This window comes from Oncorhynchus mykiss, chromosome 15, assembly GCF_057628025.1.
Source record: "Oncorhynchus mykiss isolate SJ-2025 chromosome 15, ASM5762802v1, whole genome shotgun sequence".
In the NCBI taxonomy this organism is placed as follows: Eukaryota; Metazoa; Chordata; class Actinopteri; order Salmoniformes; family Salmonidae; genus Oncorhynchus; species Oncorhynchus mykiss.
The window spans coordinates 5,628,408-5,650,000 of NC_143036.1; the positions used below are offsets into that span (position 1 = coordinate 5,628,408).

General features: G+C 43.8%; 1 protein-coding gene across 1 annotated transcript in view; it reads left to right on the top strand.

Annotated features, from left to right (window-relative positions):
- LOC110490883 (transient receptor potential cation channel subfamily A member 1) overlaps positions 1-21,593 on the top strand; it is an 88,410-nt gene that overhangs the window by 14,265 nt on the left and 52,552 nt on the right. The window contains exons 5-8 of the mRNA XM_090199233.1: positions 857-965; positions 12,220-12,365; positions 16,404-16,540; positions 20,411-20,459. Coding sequence (XP_090055359.1) covers positions 857-965; positions 12,220-12,365; positions 16,404-16,540; positions 20,411-20,459 — 441 coding nt within the window. The remainder of the gene's footprint in view (positions 1-856; positions 966-12,219; positions 12,366-16,403; positions 16,541-20,410; positions 20,460-21,593) is intronic.

Sequence of the window (21,593 nt, forward strand, 5' to 3'; positions counted from 1 at the left end):
TGTTCCTGTTCTCTGTCCAAATTACTGCCTCTTTCCCCTAACTCATCTCTGTTCCTGTTCTCTGTCCAAATCACTGCCTCTTCTCCCTAACACATCTCTGTTCCTGTTCTCTGTCCAAATCACTGCCTCTTCTCCCTAACACATCTCTGTTCCTGTTCTCTGTCCAAATCACTGCCTCTTCCCCCTAACGCATCTCTGTTCCTGTTCTCTGACCAAACCACTGCCTCTTCCCCCTAACACATCTCTGTTCCTGTTCTCTGTCCAAACCACTGCCTCTTCCCCCTAACACATCTCTGTTCCTGTTCTCTGTCCAAACCACTGCCTCTTCCCCCTAACGCATCTCTGTTCCTGTTCTCTGACCAAATCACTGCCTCTTCCCCCTAACTCATCTCTGTTCCTGTTCTCTGTCCAAACCACTGCCTCTTCCCCCTAACGCATCTCTGTTCCTGTTCTCTGTCCAAACCACTGCCTCTTCCCCCTAACACATCTCTGTTCCTGTTCTCTGTCCAAACCACTGCCTCTTCTCCCTAACACATCTCTGTTCCTGTTCTCTGTCCAAACCACTGCCTCTTCCCCCTAACGCATCTCTGTTCCTGTTCTCTGTCCAAACCACTGCCTCTTCCCCCTAACGCATCTCTGTTCCTGTTCTCTGACCAAATCACTGCCTCTTCCCCCTAACGCATCTCTGTTCCTGTTCTCTGTCCAAATTACTGCCTCTTCCCCCTAACACATCTCTGTTCCTGTTCTCTGTCCAAATTACTGCCTCTTCCCCCTAACGCATCTCTGTTCCTGTTCTCTGACCAAACCACTGCCTCTTCCCCCTAACACATCTCTGTTCCTGTTCTCTGTACTGTAGCTGAAGCACGGGGCACAGCTCAGTAGTCAGAACAAGCTAGGCCACTTCGCCATCCACACAGCTGCCTTCGCAGGCGCTAAGAAAGCCATGGAGGTCATCCTCAAAGCTGGTACGTCTTTACCATGACAACAATAAAGGACTGCATTTTACTTTTTCGCTTTTTCTATGGATCCTACTGTAATTATAATCATAAAGTATGGTATCTGTAAAATGTTTTTCTTTAGGTCTACTATTGTGTGTCCCCTCCCCCCTCCCCACTATTACCATTGTTAGTTACCATAGTATTACCATTGTTACCATCTTTTTAATCTATTTTATTTGTATTTCACCTTTTTATTTCACCTTTATTTAACCAGGTAGGCCAGTTGAGAACACCTTTATTTAACCAGGTAGGCTAGTTGAGAACACATTTATTTAACCAGGTAGACTAGTTGAGAACACCTTTATTTAACCAGGTAGGCTAGTTGAGAACACCTTTATTTAACCAGGTCGGCAAGTTGAGAACAAGTTCTCATTTACAACTGCGACCTGGCCAAGATAAAGCAAAGCAGTTCAACACATACAACGACACAGAGTTACACATGGAGTAAAACAAACATACCGTCAATAATACAGTATAACCAAGTCTATATACGATGTGAGCAAATTAGGTGAGATGAGGGAGGTATAGGTTTAAAAAAAAGGCCATGGTGGCAAAGTAAATACAATATAGCAAGTAAAACACTGGAATGGTAGATTTGCAGTGGAAGAATGTGCAAAGTAGAAATAAAATGGGATGCAAAGGAGCAAAATAAATAAATAAGATAAAATAAATACAGTATTGAAAGAGGTAGTTGTTTGGGCTAAATTATAGGTGGGCTATGTACAGGTGCAGTAATCTGTGAGCTGCTCTAACAGCTGGTGCTTAAAGCTAGTGAGGGAGATAAGTGTTTCCATTTTCAGAGATTTTTGTAGTTCGTTCCAGTCATTGGCAGCAGAGAACTGGAAGGAGAGGCGGCCAAAGAAAGAATTGGTTTTGGGGGTGACCAGAGAGACATACCTGCTGGAGCGTGTGCTACAGGTGGGAGATGCTATGGTGACCAGCGAGCTGAGATAAGGGGGGACTTTATCTAGCAGGGTCTTGTAGATGACATGGAGCACGTGGGTTTGGCGACGAGTATGAAGCGAGGGCCAGCCAACGAGAGCGTACAGGTCGCAATGGTGGGTAGTATATGGGGCTTTGGTGACAAAACGGATTGCACTGTGATAGACTGCATCCAATTTGTTGAGTAGGGTATTGGAAGCTATTTTGTAAATGACATCGCCGAAGTCGTGGAATGGTAGGATGGTCAGTTTTACAATGGTATGTTTGGCAGCATGAGTGAAGGATGCTTTGTTGCGAAATAGGAAGCCAATTCTAGATTTAACTTTGGATTGGAGATGTTTGTTGTGAGTCTGGAAGGAGAGTTTACAGTCTAGCCAGACACCTAGGTATTTGTAGTTGTCCACGTATTCTAAGTCAGAACCGTCCAGAGTAGTGATGTTGGACAGGCGGGCAGGTGCAGGTAGCGATCGGTTGAAGAGCATGCATTTAGTTTTACTTGTATTTAAGAGCAATTGGAGGCCACGGAAGGAGAGTTGTATGGCATTGAAGCTTGCCTGGAGGGTTGTTAACACAGTGTCCAAAGAAGGGCCAGAAGTATACAGAATGGTGTCGTCTGCGTAGAGGTGGATCAGAGACTCACTAGCAGCAAGAGCGACATAGTTGATGTATACAGAGAAGAGAGTCGGTCCAAGAATAATTTGAGAAACCAAGGCTGTCGAGTCTGCCGATGAGGACGTGGTGATTGACGGAGTCGAAAGCCTTGGCCAGATCAATGAATACGGCTGCACAGTAATCTTTCTTATCGATGGCGGTTAAGATATCGTTTAGGACCTTGAGCGTGGCTGAGGTGCACCCATGACCAGCTCTGAAACCAGATTGCATAGCGGAGAAGGTATGGTGGGATTCGAAATGGTCGGTAATCTGTTTGTTGACTTGGCTTTCGAAGACCTTAGAAAGGCAACAGGGTAGGATAGATATAGGTCTGTAGCAGTTTGGGTCAAGAGTGTCCTCTCCCTTTGAAGAGGTGGATGACCGCGGCAGCTTTCCAATCTTTGGAGATCTCAGGCGATACAAAAGAGAGGTTGAACAGGCTATTAATAGGGGTTGCAACAATTGTGGCGGATAGTTTTAGAAAGAGAGGGTCCAGATTGTCTAGCTCAGGAAATCTGACTGGGTATCCAGGGGCGTAATGCACACCAAAAGTCTGAGGGGGCACAAAGTACATGAGGATAGCTGGGGGTTGTCCGTAGGGGTGTTAGCCCCTCCCTGTTTGGAAAGCGCCAACGCTAAGCCCTTCCTCTTTCAATCAAACATTTTCCCAGGGTCTGCAAAACCGCAGCATTCAAATGAGGCTGCAATGAAAACTAATGGGACTGTAGTGACTGTGTTGGCATAAAAACCCGGGATGTAAATTACGTTTCTATTCAAGCGTTGATTGACATGGTAATGGACCAATAGTATTGGAGAAAAGTTGAAAAAAAAAGACTTCTCTGACGCTGGACGTTACGTAATTTACCACACGCATTATGCAACTCATCTAATGCCATACAGTCTCTTTCCACCTGGGGTAGCGCCTCTCTCAGATTAAAAGCAAGAAATGATCAATGCTGAGTGTAATGGGGAGTGTAAAGTTAATTACTTGTGAGTTCATCAATAGTTAATTCAATCAATAGTTCATTTGTCACTGCAAGCCATCGTGAATCTCAAAAGCCGTTACAGCCGCTGTTTACTTCTGAAGATAACTTTGGCGTTGCCTGAAATAACTTGATTAAAATTCGACACGAACCTTCAAATAGGTATGTAATGACACATTATATAAACTCTTTATAGTGTTTTATTTACATTTTAGAGGTGATGAGTTGGACAAATCGGGTGAATAAAAGCTGTTTCCCCACACACTCCCCCTTTCACTCAGTAGGTTTTTAAAAAGACCGGCGGGGCTTTCTTCAGTCATGTAGAGACGGGCAGCATGAAGGTCTCGTCATAGCTTTTGCTGGAAAGGGGAGAAATTGTGCTTTACAATGGTATTCATATTACAGTTGAAGTATTACATTTTGAACACTCAGTATATACTGGATAGACTACATGATCAAAATAACATCTCGTTCCATAATCATAGGCATTAATATGGAGTTGGTCTCCCCTTTGCTGCTATAACAGCCTCCACTCTTCTGGGAAGGCTTTCCACCAGATGTTGGAACATTGCTGCTATAACAGCCTCCACTCTTCTGGGAAGGCTTTCCACTAGATGTTGGAACATTGCTGCTATAACAGCCTCTCCACTCTTCTGGGTAGGCTTTCCACTGAATGTTGGAACATTGCTGTGGGAGACTCGATTCTATTCAGACTCAAGAGCATTAGTGAGGTCGGGCAATGATGTTGGGCGATTAGGACTGGCTCACAGTCAGCGTTCCAATTCATCCCAAAGGTGTTCGATAGAGTTATGGTCAAGGCTCTGTGCAGGCCAGTCAAGTTCTTCCACATCAATCTCAACAAACCATTTCTGTATGGACTTCTCTTTGTGCATGGGGGCATTGTCATGCTGAAATAGGAAAGGGCCTTCCCAAACTATTGCCACAAAGCTGGAAGCACAGAATCGTCTGGAATGTCATTGTATGCTGTAGCATTACAAGTTCCTTTCACTGGAACTAAGGGAACTAGCCCAAACCATGAAAAAAGCCCCAGACCATTATTCCTCCTCCACCAAACTTCACAGTTGGCACTATACATCTCTTATCCACCAAACCCATATTTATCCGTCTGAATGCCAGATGGTGAAGCGTAATTGATCACTCCAGAGAATTTCCACTGCTCCGGAGTCCAATGGCGACGAGCATTTCAGCCGTAGCTTGGCATTGTGAATGGTGATCTTAGGCTTGTGTGCGGCTGCTTGGCCATGGAAACCCATTTCATGAAGCTCCTGACGAACAGCTGTTGTGCTGACTGACGTTGCTTCCAGAGGCAATTTGGAACATGGTAGTGAGTGTTGCAATCAAGGACAGAGGATTTTTATGTGCAATGCGCTTCTGCACTCGACAGTGACATTTTGTGAACTTATGTGGCCTACCACTTCGTGGCTGAGCCGTTGTTGCTCCTAGACGTTTCTACTTCACAATAACAACACTTACAGTTGACTGGGGCAGCTCTAGCAGGGCAGAGATTTGACGATCTGATGAAAAGTGGCATCCTATGACGCTGCAACTTTGAAAGTCACTGAGCTCTTCCATTCTACTGCAATGTTTGTCAATGGAGATTGCATGGCTGTGTGCTCAATTTTTTTTATACACTGGTCACCAATGGGTGTGGCTGAAATATACAAAACCTCTAATTTGAAGGGGTATCCACATACTTTTGATATTGTATCAATGTATACCACTACAGCTGCCAAACACAGAGGAGATGCAGGTGCAGATGCAGATGCAGATGCAGATGCAGGTTTGAATGAATTTAGCTCTATGGTGTCTTCTTCGTGGATGTACATTTTAGCTCACCAGCATCTAAAACACTTGGTTTGGAATGTAATTATATGCTAACATGGCTAGTATCTAACGTTAGCCAGCTGGAACCAGCTACATAGCACAGGTTCTCCATATGACGTTGAGAAACAGTACATCGTGGGTAGTTCCGAAGATATCTGGATATAAGTTATTTTTTAGGTTAAAAACCTAAAAAATATAACTTTGTATAGTTTGAGGTAACCAGATCATAACTACAACTAAGTTACTAAGTCTGACTATAGGGTGTTGTTACTTTGGTGAGTAAAACTCATGCTCCCTACCCTTTAACTCTACAACCTTTAAAAAAAAAAGAAGTTCTCTCCGCTGTCAAGAAGGGTGACCGCTAGAATGTTTTGCTTGCAAGGTTGGGGACATTTTTGTTGTTGTTTAGGACCCCCAAAAGAGCTAGAGCCATCTATGACTACATGTGTGGGTATGGATGTAGGTATGCAGACCCGTGAGCCACTGCAGCCCCTCTTGATGAAGTCAGACTTTATTGTGGCCCCCCACACCCCCATCAACGTTGTCCATCTTTGCACTGACTAATGTGGTCATTTTGTGTCAGAATGGTCATCCGCGGAGCCACGCGAAAAACCAGAGACCACGTCACGGACTCACTGTTTACCCAACCTGTTTACTCATCATCATAACAGGACACTGGATGTGTTTATTCCAACAGCTAAATATTTGTGAAGGTTCTGTCGTTGTCAGATTTGGACCAAATGAGAATTCACATTCTTAAGGCCAGGCCTAGCCAGATATCCACAGATGGCATGACTAAGGGGAAATGAGTTGAGTTAGAAGACTCAGATGTTCCTCCACTTGTCATCCTAGTTTCCATTAAACTGAAAGGAAACAAAACACAGTTTAGAGTTATTAACTTGAACAGGATACCCTAATATCTTAGAAATTCAACTTAGTGTATCTTCTGTAAACAGAACAGCTTTCCATGAAGTGTCAGGCCTCAACAGAACAGCTTTCCATGTAGTGTCTGGCCTCAACAGAACAGCTTTCACGAAGTGTCTGGCCTCAACAAAACAGCTTCCCGTGTAGTGTCTGGCCTCAACAGAACAGCTTTCCCTGTAGTGTCTGGCCTCAACAGAAAAGCTTTTCATTAAGTTTCTGGCCACAACAGAACATCTTTCCATGAAGTGTCTGGCCTCAACAGAACAGCTTTCATGAAGTGTCTGGTCTCAAAAGAACAGCTTTTCATGAAGTGTCTGGCCTCAACAGAACAGCTTTCCATGTAGTGTCTGGCCTCAACAGAACAGCTTCCGTGTAGTGTCTGGCCTCAACATAACAGCTTTCCGTGTAGTGTCTGGCCTCAACAGAACAGCTTTCATGAAGTGTCTGGCCTCAACAGAACAGCTTTCCGTGTAGTGTCTGGCCTCAACAGAACAGTTTCCCTGTAGTGTCTGGCCTCAACAGAACAGCTTTTCATGAAGTGTCTGGCCTCAACAGAACAGCTTTTCATGAAGTGTCAGGCCTCAACAGAACAGCTTTTCATTAAGTGTCTGGCCTCAACAGAACAGGTTTTCATGAAGTTTCTGACCTCTACAGAACAGCTTTCCACGTTGTGTCTGCCCTCAACAGAACAGCTTTCCACGTTGTGTCTGCCCTCAACAGAACAACTTTTCCTGAAGTGTCTGTCCCCAACAGAACAGCTTTCCATGTAGTGTCTGACCTCAACATAACAGCTTTCCATCTAGTGTCTGGCCTCAACAGAACAGCTTTCTACGTAGTGTCTGGCCTCAACATAACAGCTTCCGTCTAGTGTCTGGCCTCAACAGAACAGCTTTCTACGTAGTGTCTGTCCCCAACTGAACAGCTTTCCATGTAGTTTCTGACCTCAGCATAACAGCTTTCCATCTAGTGTCTGGCCTCAACATAACAGCTTTCTATGTAGTGTCTGGCCTCAACATAACAGCTTCCGTGTAGTGTCTGGCCTCAACAGAACAGCTTTTCATTAAGTTTCTGACCTCGACAGAACAGCTTTCCACGTTGTGTCTGCCCTCAACAGAACAGCTTTTCCTGAAGTGTCTGTCCCCAACAGAACAGCTTTCCACGTTGTGTCTGCCCTCAACAAAACAGCATTCCATCTAATGTCTGGCCTCAACAGAACAGCTTTCCACATTGTGTCTGCCCTCAACAGAACACCTTTCAATGTAGTTTCTGGCCTCAACAGAACAGCTTTTCCTGAAGTGTCTGTCCCCAACAGAACAGCTTTTCATGAAGTGTCAGGCCTCAACAGAACAGCTTTTCATGAAGTGTCTGGCCTCAACAGAACAGGTTTTCATGAAGTTTCTGACCTCTACAGAACAGCTTTCCACGTTGTGTCTGCCCTCAACAGAACAGCTTTCCACGTTGTGTCTGCCCTCAACAGAACAACTTTTCCTGAAGTGTCTGTCCCCAACAGAACAGCTTTCCATGTAGTGTCTGACCTCAACATAACAGCTTTCCATCTAGTGTCTGGCCTCAACAGAACAGCTTTCTACGTAGTGTCTGGCCTCAACATAACAGCTTCCGTCTAGTGTCTGGCCTCAACAGAACAGCTTTCTACGTAGTGTCTGTCCCCAACTGAACAGCTTTCCATGTAGTGTCTGACCTCAGCATAACAGCTTTCCATCTAGTGTCTGGCCTCAACATAACAGCTTTCTATGTAGTGTCTGGCCTCAACATAACAGCTTCCGTGTAGTGTCTGGCCTCAACAGAACAGCTTTTCATGAAGTTTCTGACCTCGACAGAACAGCTTTCCACGTTGTGTCTGCCCTCAACAGAACAGCTTTCCATGTAGTGTCTGGCCTCAACAGAACAGCTTTCACGAAGTGTCTGGCCTCAACATAACAGCTTTCCGTGTAGTCTCTGGCCTCAACAGAACAGCTTTCATGAAGTGTCTGGCCTCAACAGAACAGCTTTCCGTGTAGTGTCTGGCCTCAACAGAACAGTTTCCCTGTAGTGTCTGGCCTCAACAGAACAGCTTTTCATGAAGTGTCTGGCCTCAACAGAACAGCTTTTCATGAAGTGTCAGGCCTCAACAGAACAGCTTTTCATGAAGTGTCTGGCCTCAACAGAACAGGTTTTCATGAAGTTTCTGACCTCTACAGAACAGCTTTCCACGTTGTGTCTGCCCTCAACAGAACAGCTTTCCACGTTGTGTCTGCCCTCAACAGAACAACTTTTCCTGAAGTGTCTGTCCCCAACAGAACAGCTTTCCATGTAGTGTCTGACCTCAACATAACAGCTTTCCATCTAGTGTCTGGCCTCAACAGAACAGCTTTCTACGTAGTGTCTGGCCTCAACATAACAGCTTCCGTCTAGTGTCTGGCCTCAACAGAACAGCTTTCTACGTAGTGTCTGTCCCCAACTGAACAGCTTTCCATGTAGTGTCTGACCTCAGCATAACAGCTTTCCATCTAGTGTCTGGCCTCAACATAACAGCTTTCTATGTAGTGTCTGGCCTCAACATAACAGCTTCCGTGTAGTGTCTGGCCTCAACAGAACAGCTTTTCATGAAGTTTCTGACCTCGACAGAACAGCTTTCCACGTTGTGTCTGCCCTCAACAGAACAGCTTTTCCTGAAGTGTCTGTCCCCAACAGAACAGCTTTCCACGTTGTGTCTGCCCTCAACAGAACAGCATTCCATCTAATGTCTGGCCTCAACAGAACAGCTTTCCACATTGTGTCTGCCCTCAACAGAACACCTTTCAATGTAGTTTCTGGCCTCAACAGAACAGCTTTTCCTGAAGTGTCTGTCCCCAACAGAACAGCTTTCCGTGTAATATCTGGCCTCAACAGAACAGCTTTTCATGAAGTGTCTGTCCCCAACAGAACAGCTTTCCATGTAGTGTCTGGCCTCAACAGAACAGCTCTCCGTGTAGTGTCTGGCCTCAACAGAACAGCTCTCCGTGTAGTGTCTGGCCTCAACAGAACAGCTCTCCGTGTAGTGTCTGGCCTCAACAGAACAGCTTTCATGATGTGTCTGGCCTCAACATAATAGCTTTTCCTGAAATGTCTGTCCTCAACAGAACAGCTTTTCGTGAAGTGTCTGGCCTCAACAGAACAGCTTTCCGTGTAGTGTCTGACCTCAACAGAATAGCTTTTCATGAAGTGTCTGGCCTCAACAGAACAGCTTTCCGTGTAGTGTCTGGCCTCAACAGAACAGATTTTCATGAAGTGTCTGGCCTCAACAGAACAGCTTTCCATGTAGTGTCTGACCTAAACATAACAGCTTTTCATGAAGTCTCTGACCTCAAGAGAACAGCTCTCCGTGTAGTGTCTGTCCTCAACAGAACAGCTCTCCGTGTAGTGTCTGGCCTCAACAGAACAGCTCTCCCTGTAGTGTCTGGCCTCAAGAGAACAGCTTTCCGTGTAATATCTGGCCTCAACAGAACAGCTCTCCATGTAGTGTCTGGCCTCAAGAGAACAGCTTTCAAGAGAAGGACCAAGGACCGGCCAGGAAGACACTTAGGAACATCAGTGTTGAATATTTGCCTGGTATTTTACAAATGTTCCATCCTGAGTAACACTGTATTTCCAAACAAAACCAGGCATTTCATTCAAAAAGCATATAAATATGTCTGAATTTAATTAGAGCTTTAATCAGCATGAAGATTCCCACCTGATGCTACCTGAGCCTGATGAGACATTTATTAAATACATTTAATGAGCGCTACGTTAACAGCATTTAATGAGCCCTACCTTAACAACATTTAATGAGCCCTACGTTAACAACATTTACTGAGCCCTACGTTAACAACATTTAATGAGCCCTACCTTAACAACATTTAATGAGCCCTACGTTAACAACATTTAATGAGCCCTACGTTAACAACATTTAATGAGCCCTACCTTAACAACATTTAATGAGCCCTACCTTAACAACATTTAATGAGCCCTACCTTAACAACATTTAATGAGCCCTACCTTAACAACATTTAATGAGCCCTACGTTAACAACATTTAATGAGCCCTACGTTAACAACATTTAATGAGCCCTACGTTAACAACATTTAATGAGCCCTACTTTAACAACATTTAATGAGCCCTACGTTAACAACATTTAATGAGCCCTACCTTAACAACATTTAATGAGCCCTACGTTAACAACATTTAATGAGCCCTACGTTAACAACATTTAATGAGCCCTACCTTAACAACATTTAATGAGCCCTATGTTAACAACATTTAATGAGCCCTACGTTAACCACATTTAATGAGCCCTACGTTAACAACATTTAATGAGCCCTACGATAACAACATTTAATGAGCCCAAGCCCAAAAAGCCCAAATGATTTTACATTATAAAAGCCCATAGATGTACCTAGTTATATACTTTCATACTGTTTATGGCCTGGATATACTGCACAACGTTCAAACCGTGATAAAACAGATGAGAACATGTGATTCAGGTGCAGCACATGCTGCCTACAAAGCGAACTTGATTTGAAAAAGCCATATCTCAGACTGGCCAATAAAACTAAAAGATTAAGAGGGGCAAAACTCAGAACTCTGCCTAGAAGGCCAGCATCCCGGAGTTGCCTCACATCACTGTTGACGTTGAGACACGGTGTTTTGCGGGTACTATTTAATGAAGCTGCCAGTTGAGGGCTTGTGAGGCGGCTGTTTCTCAAACTAGACACTCTAATGTACTTGTCCTCTTGCTCGGTTGCTCAGGTCCTCCCACTCCTCTTTCTATTCTGGTTAGAGCCAGTTTGCGTTGTTCTGTGAAGGGAGTAGTAAACAGCGTTGTACGAGATCTTCAGTTTCTTGGCAATTTCTCACATGGAATAGCCGTAAATTCTCAGAACTAGAATAGACTGACGAGTTTCAGGATAAAGTTATTTGTTTCTGGCCATTTTGAACCTGTAATCGAATCCACAAAGGCTGATGCTCCAGATACTCAACTAGTCTAAAGGCCAGTTTTATTGCTTATTTAATCAGGACAACAGTTTTCAGCTGTGCTAACAGAATTGCAAAAGGTATGATGATGATGATCAATTAGCTAATGATCAATTAGCCTTTTAAAATGATAAACTTGGATTAGCTAACACAATGTGCCATTGGAACACTGGAGAGATGGTTGCTGATAATGGGCCTCTGTACGCCTATGTAGATATTCCATTAAAATATTTTATGAAATAAAATTGTCCAGCTACAATAGTCATTTACAACATTAACAATGTCTACACTGTATTTCTGATCAATTTGATGTTATTTTAATGGACAAAATGTTTGCTTTTCTTTCAAAAACAAGGACATTTCTATGTGACCTCAATCTTTTGAACAGTGGTGTATATATACGCTCTAATATGTGTTTTGAATTAGTCATCCCCTTAGAAAGCACAGTCCATTTCCTTGCGTTAGACTTCGAAACAACATCCACAATGACCATGTTTTACACTCAGCTTCTGTTGTTGAAATTCTTTTTTCAAATTGACCAATCACAGTGAGGTGAGTTTTAAAAGGCTGATTCTGTTTTGGTGCTGTGTTTTTGATGTGATTTCCGATGCATTTGCGTTGATGTCAGAGTGGCTAGAGGGACATTAGAGCCCCGAGTACCAGGCCATTAGGACCTGAGGATCGTTAGCGAGTTGGGTACTACCAACGCAAGTCCAGAGTGCATAAGACTCATGACTCATGACTGCCGGTCACCACAACAAACCCTACTATTGAGATCCACTCTTTGTGTTTGAGTTTTAGTTTCAAACGCTGTGTACACACATCCACTGACTTCCAGATGCTGGGTATGAAATGTAACACTCCTGTGTTCGTGTGCTGTCCAGGAGAGGAGATGGGTCATTCCATAGAAGAACACATTAACGTCCTGGATAAGTCCTGCAGTAGTCCTCTGCACATGGCGGTCAGGGGTGGAAATGTGGACGTCATTAAGTTCTGCATCCAGAAAGGAGCTAAGATTGATCAGCAACAGGTAGGGATGATACGATTGGTTCAGAAACAGGTACGTCAACATATGGGATCATACGATTGGTTCAGAAACAGGTACGTCAACATATGGGATCATACGATTGGTTCAGAAACAGGTACGTCAACATATGGGATCATACGATTGGTTCAGAAACAGGTACGTCAACATATGGGATCATACGATTGGTTCAGAAACAGGTACGTCAACATATGGGATCATATGATTGGTTCAGAAACAGGTACGTCAACATATGGGATCATACGATTGGTTCAGAAACAGGTACGTCAACATATGGGATCATACGATTGGTTCAGAAACAGGTACGTCAACATATGGGATCATACGATTGGTTCAGAAACAGGTACGTCAACATATGGGATCATACGATTGGTTCAGAAACAGGTACGTCAACATATGGGATCGTACGATTGGTTCAGAAACAGGTACGTCAACATATGGGATCATACGATTGGTTCAGAAACAGGTACGTCAACATATGGGATCATACGATTGGTTCAGAAACAGGTACGTCAACATATGGGATCATACGATTGGTTCAGAAACAGGTACGTCAACATATGGGATCATACGATTGGTTCAGAAACAGGTACGTCAACATATGGGATCATACGATTGGTTCAGAAACAGGTACGTCAACATATGGGATCGTACGATTGGTTCAGAAACAGGTACGTCAACATATGGGATCATACGATTGGTTCAGAAACAGGTACGTCAACATATGGGATCATACGATTGGTTCAGAAACAGGTACGTCAACATATGGGATGATACGATTGGTTCAGAAACAGGTACGTCAACATATGGGATCATACGATTGGTTCAGAAACAGGTACGTCAACATATGGGATCATACGATTGGTTCAGAAACAGGTACGTCAACATATGGGATCATACGATTGGTTCAGAAACAGGTACATCAACATATGGGATCATACGATTGGTTCAGAAACAGGTACATCAACATATGGGATCATACGATTGGTTCAGAAACAGGTACGTCAACATATGGGATCATACGATTGGTTCAGAAACAGGTACGTCAACATATGGGATCATACGATTGGTTCAGAAACAGGTACATCAACATATGGGATCATATGATTGGTTCAGAATCAGGTACATCAACATATGGTTGGTTCAGAAACAGACATCCTACAAATCGCTATATCTTCTGTATGCAATTCCATAGATTCAGCCACCATTATTTGAATAAGCATAGTGTAGCCTAATGTAATGGTCTAAGTACAGTAAATTATTATACAGGTTTCCAATGTACAGCGACCACACAGACAATCACATCAGTTTCACATGTTTCTATCTTTGAATTTCCAGTCTAGGAAATTCATTTATTCATTCATTTAGATGAGGGGCTCATTGGACTGCACCAGAAGATCACAAGGTTAATTAAAGATCTCCGCAGGATCTTCCAGGCAAATAATAACCATTTTAGGATTTATAATCTCTACTCCAACTCTGCCGGTGTAGCAGTCTGGGAAGGGTTCCACCATCTGTAGGATTACTTCCCGAATGGTACTTACTGTGATGACCTCCACTTACTGTACTGACCTCTACTTACTGTACTGATCTCTACTTACTGTACTGACCTCTACTTACTGAACTGACCTCCACTTATTGCACTGACCTCACTTACTGTACTGACCTCCACTTACTGTACTGACCTCTACTTACTGTACTAACCTGCACTTATTGCACTGACCTCCACTTACTGTACTGACCTCAACTTACTGCACTGATCTCCACTTACTGCACTGACCTTTACTTACTGCACTGATCTCCACTTACTGCACTGACCTTTACTTACTGCACTGACCTTTACTTACTGCACTGACCTTTACTTACTGCACTGATCTCCACTTACTGCACTGACCTTTACTTACTGCACTGATCACTACTTACTGCACTGACCCTCTACTTACTGTACTAACCTGCACTTATTGCACTGACCCTCTACTTACTGTACTGACCTTCACTTACTGCACTGACCTCCAATTACTGTACTGACCTGTACTTACTGCACTGATCCTCACTTACTGTACTGACCCTCTACTTACTGCACTGACCGCCACTTACGTCACTGATCACTACTTACTGCACTGACCTGTACTTACTGTACTGACCTGTACTTACTGCACTGACCTCCACTTACTGCACTGACCGCCACTTACTGTACTGACCTCCACTTACGTCACTGATCACTACTTACTGCACTGACCGCCACTTACTGCACTGATCACTACTTACTGCACTGACCCTCTACTTACTGCACTGATCCTCACTTACTGTACTGACCTGTACTTATTGCACTGACCTCCACTTACTGTACTGACCTCAACTTACTGCACTGATCTCCACTTACTGCACTGACCTTTACTTACTGCACTGATCTCCACTTACTGCACTGACCTTTACTTACTGCACTGACCTTTACTTACTGCACTGACCTTTACTTACTGCACTGATCTCCACTTACTGCACTGACCTTTACTTACTGCACTGATCACTACTTACTGCACTGACCCTCTACTTACTGTACTAACCTGCACTTATTGCACTGACCCTCTACTTACTGCACTGACTGCCACTTACTGCACTGATCACTACTTACTGCACTGATCCTCACTTACTGTACTGACCTGCACTTACTGCACTGACCTCCAATTACTGTACTGACCTGTACTTACTGCACTGATCCTCACTTACTGTACTGACCCTCTACTTACTGCACTGACCGCCACTTACGTCACTGATCACTACTTACTGCACTGACCTGTACTTACTGTACTGACCTGTACTTACTGCACTGACCTCCACTTACTGCACTGACCGCCACTTTCTGTACTGACCTCCACTTACGTCACTGATCACTACTTACTGCACTGACCGCCACTTACTGCACTGATCACTACTTACTGCACTGACCCTCTACTTACTGCACTGATCCTCACTTACTGTACTGACCTGTACTTACTGCACTGACCTCCACTTACTGCACTGACCGCCACTTACTGTACTGACCTCCACTTACGTCACTGATCACTACTTACTGCACTGACCGCCACTTACTGTACTGACCGCCACTTACTGCACTGATCACTACTTACTGCACTGATCCTCACTTACTGTACTGACCTTCACTTACTGTACTGACCTCTACTTACTCTACTGACCTCTACTTACTGCACTGACCGCCACTTACTGCACTGATCACTACTTACTGCACTGATCCTCACTTACTGTACTGACCTTCACTTACTGCACTGACCTCCACTTACGTCACTGATCACTACTTACTGCACTGACCGCCACTTACTGCACTGATCACTACTTACTGCACTGATCTTCACTTACTCTACTGACCTCCACTTACTGTACTGACCTCTACTTACTCTACTGACCTCTACTTACTGTACTGACCTCCACTTACTGTGATGACCTCCACTTACTGTACTGACCTCCACTTACTGTACTGATCCCGACTTACTGTACTGACCTCCACTTACTGCACTGACCTGCACTTACTGCACTGACCTGCACTTACTGTACTGACCTCCACTTACTGCACTGACCTCCAATTACTGCACTGACCTGCACTTACTGCACTGATCACTACTTACTGCACTGACCTGCACTTACTGTACTGACCTCTGCTTACTGCACTGACCTGCACTTACTGCACTGACTTTCACTTACTGTTCCCGAATGTCATGTGGTGTGGAGCTGAGCGGAGAGGGGATATCTCTGCTCTGTTCCTGCCATTCATTCTTATGACCCTGTAACATTTTACCGCAGTGGTCTAAATCAGGGTCACACACACACCGTTTCTTAATAGTCTTAACCAAATCTAATCAAATTGTATTAGTCACATGGGCCGAATACAACAGGTCAGTGAAATTCTTGTGTGTGTGTGTGTTTGTGTGTGTGTGTGTGTGTGTGTGTGTGTGTGTGTGTGTGTGTGTGTGTGTGTGTGTGTGTGTGTGTGTGTGTACTGTACTCCAGGTGGACCGGTCCACAGCTCTACATTTTGCCTGTTCCCAGGGAGCTACAGAGGCAGTTAAACTGATGCTGTCCTCCTACAGCAGACTGGACAGCATCATTAACCTGCCTGATGGAGCCTGCCAGACACCTTTACACAGGTGGGAGACTTTGTTCATTCATTTATTTATTTGTTTTATTCATACATTTTCCCATACATTTATTTGCATGTTTGTTCATTAGTTAATTCATGAATGAATTAATTACTTTGTTTGTTAATTTGTTCATTCATTCAATCGTTTGTTTATCCATGAATTCCTTTGAATGTTAAAGTCGTGAACCGATCCATCACAATAACAAATCATCGTTCTGTTCTATGATGTGACAGAGCCAAACATGTTCCAGGAGTCAGGGTAACGGTTGCTCGGTGACAAAGCTTGTGTTTGAAAATGGAACATTATCAGTCACATTGTGAGAACTGGGGAGGAATAGCTTGAATAATATTTGTAGAGAAAGACAGATGAGAGAAGTGACCTCACAACGTATACCTTGCCTGCGTCCCAAACTACAGCCTAGTCCCTATATAGTGCGCCGCCTTTGACCAGAGCCCGATGTTTATAGTCCTTTGTCTCCATCACCGGTAACCACGGTAACTATCCAACAGCAGTGTGTGCTGTGTAAAGACGAACATGGCTTGGCTACACCTGGCTAAAACCTACATCATAACTTAACTACCCTCATAAAAAAAGGGAATGATACTGTAGGTATAAAAAGCTCTACTGAGTGGTTAAGAAAGCCTGGGATGACTGGTTTTTAATCATATTTGTGATCGTAAGGATATACCTCAGTCTCACATCCACCCTAACAGCTGTGGGAAAAGAAAAGAAACAGACCCTGACACAACTTAAAAGAAACACGCTTTTAAATTTATTTTTTAAAAACCTTTTAGCTATTTAGACTGTATTCTCCACCTGCACGTCTTATGAACGCTTAGTAATAACAAGTCGATGGAAAAATCTGAACCTCATTATTTTCATGACGTTCAGCCTGACTTCAATTCAGATCCAAATGAAGAAAATAAATCTAAAACGGACAAATAATTCTGTAGTGTAGTTCATACAATTAGAACTAGAATCGGTAGAATGGACATCTAAAAATTCTACCAGCCTGGGTCTACAGATCAGTACAGACCAGTGCAGATCAGCGCAGATCGGTGCATATCAATGCAGATCAGTACAGATTAGTGCAGATTAGTGCAGATTAGTGCAGATTAGTGCAGATCAGTGCAGATCAATGCAGATCAGTGCAGACCAGTGCAGATCAGTACAGATCAGTGCAGACCAGTGCAGATCAGCGCAGATCAGTGCATATCAATGCAGATCAGTGTAGATCAGTGCAGATTAGTGCAGATTAGTGCAGATCAGTGCAGATCAAAGGAGATCAATGCAGATCAGTGCATATCAATGCAGATCAGTACAGATTAGTGCAGATCAGTGCAGATCAGTGCAGATCAGTACAGATTAGTGCAGATCAGTGCAGATCAGTGCAGATCAGTGCAGATCAGTACAGATCAATCCAGATCAGTGCAGATCAGTACAGATCAGTGCAGACCAGTGCAGATCAGTACAGATCAGTGCAGATCAGTGCAGATCAGTGCAGATCAGTACAGATCAATCCAGATCAGTGCAGATCAGTACAGATCAGTGCAGATCAGTGCAGATCAGTGCAGATCAGTACAGATTAGTGCAGATTAGTGCAGATCAGTGCAGATCAGTGCAGATCAGTACAGATTAGTGCAGATTAGTGCAGATCAGTGCAGATCAGTGCAGATCAGTGCAGATCAGTACAGATCAATCCAGATCAGTGCAGATCAGTACAGATCAGTGCAGACCAGTGCAGATCAGTACAGATCAGTGCAGATCAGTGCAGATCAGTGCAGATCAGTACAGATCAATCCAGATCAGTGCAGATCAGTACAGATCAGTGCAGATCAGTACAGATCAGTGCAGATCAGTTCAGATCAGTGCAGATCATTACAGATCAGTGCATATCAATGCAGATCTGTACAGATCAATGCAGATCAGTGCAGATCAGTGGAAGGAGTTGAAATGAGGAAGTCACTTTCTTCCCTATATGCAGTAGTGCACTATTTTTGACCAGTGACCATAGGGATCTATAGGGTGCTCTTTGGAATAATATGGGCTCTGTTCAAATGTAGTGCCCTATGTAGGGAATAGGGTGCCATTTGGTCCACATATATTAAGCAGTATGGTGAAATAAAGTGCTTTCGGAAAGTACTCAGACCCTTTGACTTTTTCCACATTTTGTTACATTACAGCCTTATTCTAAAATTGATTTTTTTTAAATCCTCATCAATCTACACACAATACCCCATAATGACATCACAATACCCCATAATGACATCACAATACCCATAATGACATCACAATACCCCATAATGACATCACAATACCCCATAATGACATGACAATACCCCATAATGACATCACAATACCCATAATGACATCACAATACCCATAATGACATCACAATACCCCATAATGACATCACAATACCCCATAATGACATCACAATACCTGAAATGACTTCACAATACCCGAAATGACTTCACAATACCCCGAAATGACAAAGCAAAAAGTACTTTTTAGAACATTTTTTTAGAACATTTTTTTAGAACATTTTGCAAATGTATAAAAAACAAAGCAGAAAAACCTTATTTACATTTATTTATTTATTTACTTATTTTAGTATTCAGACTCTTTGCAAAGTTCATCTTGTTTCCATTAATCTTCCTTGAGAAATTTCTACAACTTGATTGGAGTCCACCTGTGGTAAATTAAATTGATTGGACATGATTTGGAAAGGCACCTGTCTATATAAGGTCTCACAGTTGACAGTTCATGTCAGAGCAAAAACCAAAACCATGAGGTCGAAGGAATTGTACGTAGAGCTCCGAGAAAGGATCTCTCTCTTTCTCTCTCTCCTTCTCCCTCTCCCTCTCTCTCTCTCTCTCCCTCTCTCTCTCTCTCTCTCTCCCTCTCTCTCTCTCTCTCCCTCTCTCTCTTTTTCCCTCTCTCTCTCCCTCTCTCTCTCCCTCTCTCTCTCCCTCTCTCCCTCTCTCTCTGTCTCTCTCTCTCTCTCTCACTCTCTCTCCCTCACTCTCTCTCTCTCTCTCTTTCCTTCTCTCTCTCCCTCTCTCTCCCTCTCCCTCTTTCTCTCTCTCTCTCTCCCTCTCTCTCCCTCTCTCTCTTTTTCCCTCTCTCTCTCCCTCTCTCTCTCCCTCTCTCTCTCCCTCTCTCCCTCTCTCTCTGTCTCTCTCTCTCTCTCTCACTCTCTCTCCCTCACTCTCTCTCTCTCTCTCTTTCCTTCTCTCTCTCCCTCTCTCCCTCTCTCTCTCCCTCTCTGTCTCTCTCTCTCTCTCCCTCTCTCCTTCTCCCTCTCTATCTGTCTCTCTCTCTCTCTCTCCCTCTCTCTCTCCCTCTCTCTCTCTCTCTCCCTCTCTCCTTCTCCCTCTCTCTCTGTCTCTCTCTCTCTCTCTGTCTCTCTCTCTCTCCCTCTCTCCCCCTCTCTGTCTCTCTCTCTCTCTCTCTCTCTCTCCCTCTCTTGATACCATTCCGCTTCAACCATTACCATGAGTCCGTCCTCCCCAATTAAGTTGCCACCAACCTCCTGTGCTGTCTATATAGGGCAAATGGCAGAGTAAGCCAGTGTTACCCAACTCTAGTCCTTGAGTACCCCAAACAGTCAGTGGTGAAAAAAAACAAACAATTGTCATACTTGAGTAAAAGTAAAGATACCTTAATAGAAAATGACTCAAATAAAAGTCACCCAGTAAAATACTACTTGAGTAAAAGTCTAAAATCATTTTTTAAATATACTTGAATATACTTGAATATCAAAAGTATATTTAATTGCTAAAATACCATAGTAAAAGTATAATTCATTTCAAATTCCTCACATAGGTAGCGAATACTTTTTGAACCCAGTTTGGTGTGATTCTCTTTATCCAGGTCAACCATATTCGATCACACGGAGTTGGTGGAGTACCTCATTTCAAAGGTAAATACAGTACACACACACATGCACAAACCTACGCACGCACGCACACACACACACACACACACACACACACACATCAGAGTTGGCGGTGTACCTAATTTCAAAGGGTTAACACTACAGTAATATAGTAAAGTCCCATGTAGAATAAGAGCACCTTCTCCCAGCTGCCCACTGCACTGAGGCTAGAAAACACTGTCACCACCGATAAATCTACAATAATCGAGAATTTCAACATGCGTTTTTCTTCAGCTGGCTATGCTTTCCATCTGGCTACCCCTATCCGGGTCAACAGCTCTGCACCCCTCACCGCAACTTGCCCAAGCCTCCCCCGTTTCTCCTTCACCCAAATCCAGATAGCTGATTTTCTGAAAGAGCTGCAAAATCTGGACACCTACAAATCACCTGAGCTAGACAATCTGGACACTCTCTTTCTAAAACTATCCGGCACAATTGTTGCAACCCCTATTAATAGCCTGTTCAACCTCTCTTTTGTATAGCCTGAGATCCCCAAAGATTGGAAAGCTGCCGTGGTCATCCTCCTCTTCAAAGGGGGAGACACTCCAGACGCAAACTGTTACAGAACTATATCTATCCTACCCTGCCTTTCTAAAGTCTTCGAATGTCAAGTTAACAAACAGATCACCGACCATTTCGAATCCAATCGTACTTTCTCTGCTATGCAATCTGGTTTCCGAGCTGGTCATGGGTGCACCTCAGCCACGCTCAAGGTCCTAAACGACATCATAACCGCCATCGATAAGAGACATTACTGTGCAGCCGTATTCATCAACCCGGCCAAGGCTTTCGACTCTCGTCAGTCACCTCATTCTTATCGGCACACTCAACAGCCTTGGTTTCTCAAATGACTTCCTCGCCTGGTTCACCAACCACTTCGCAGAGAGAGTTCAGTGTGTCAAATCGGAGGGCCTGTTGTCCAGACCTCTGGCAGTCTCTATGGGGGTGTCACAAGGTTCAATTCTCGGGCTGACTCCTTTCACTGTACATCAACGATGTCGCTCTTGCTGCGGGTGATTCTCTGATCTACCTCTACCATTCTGTATACCTCTGACTCTTCTTTGGACACTGTTTTAACTAACCTTCAGATGAGCTTCAATGCCATACATCTCTCCTTCT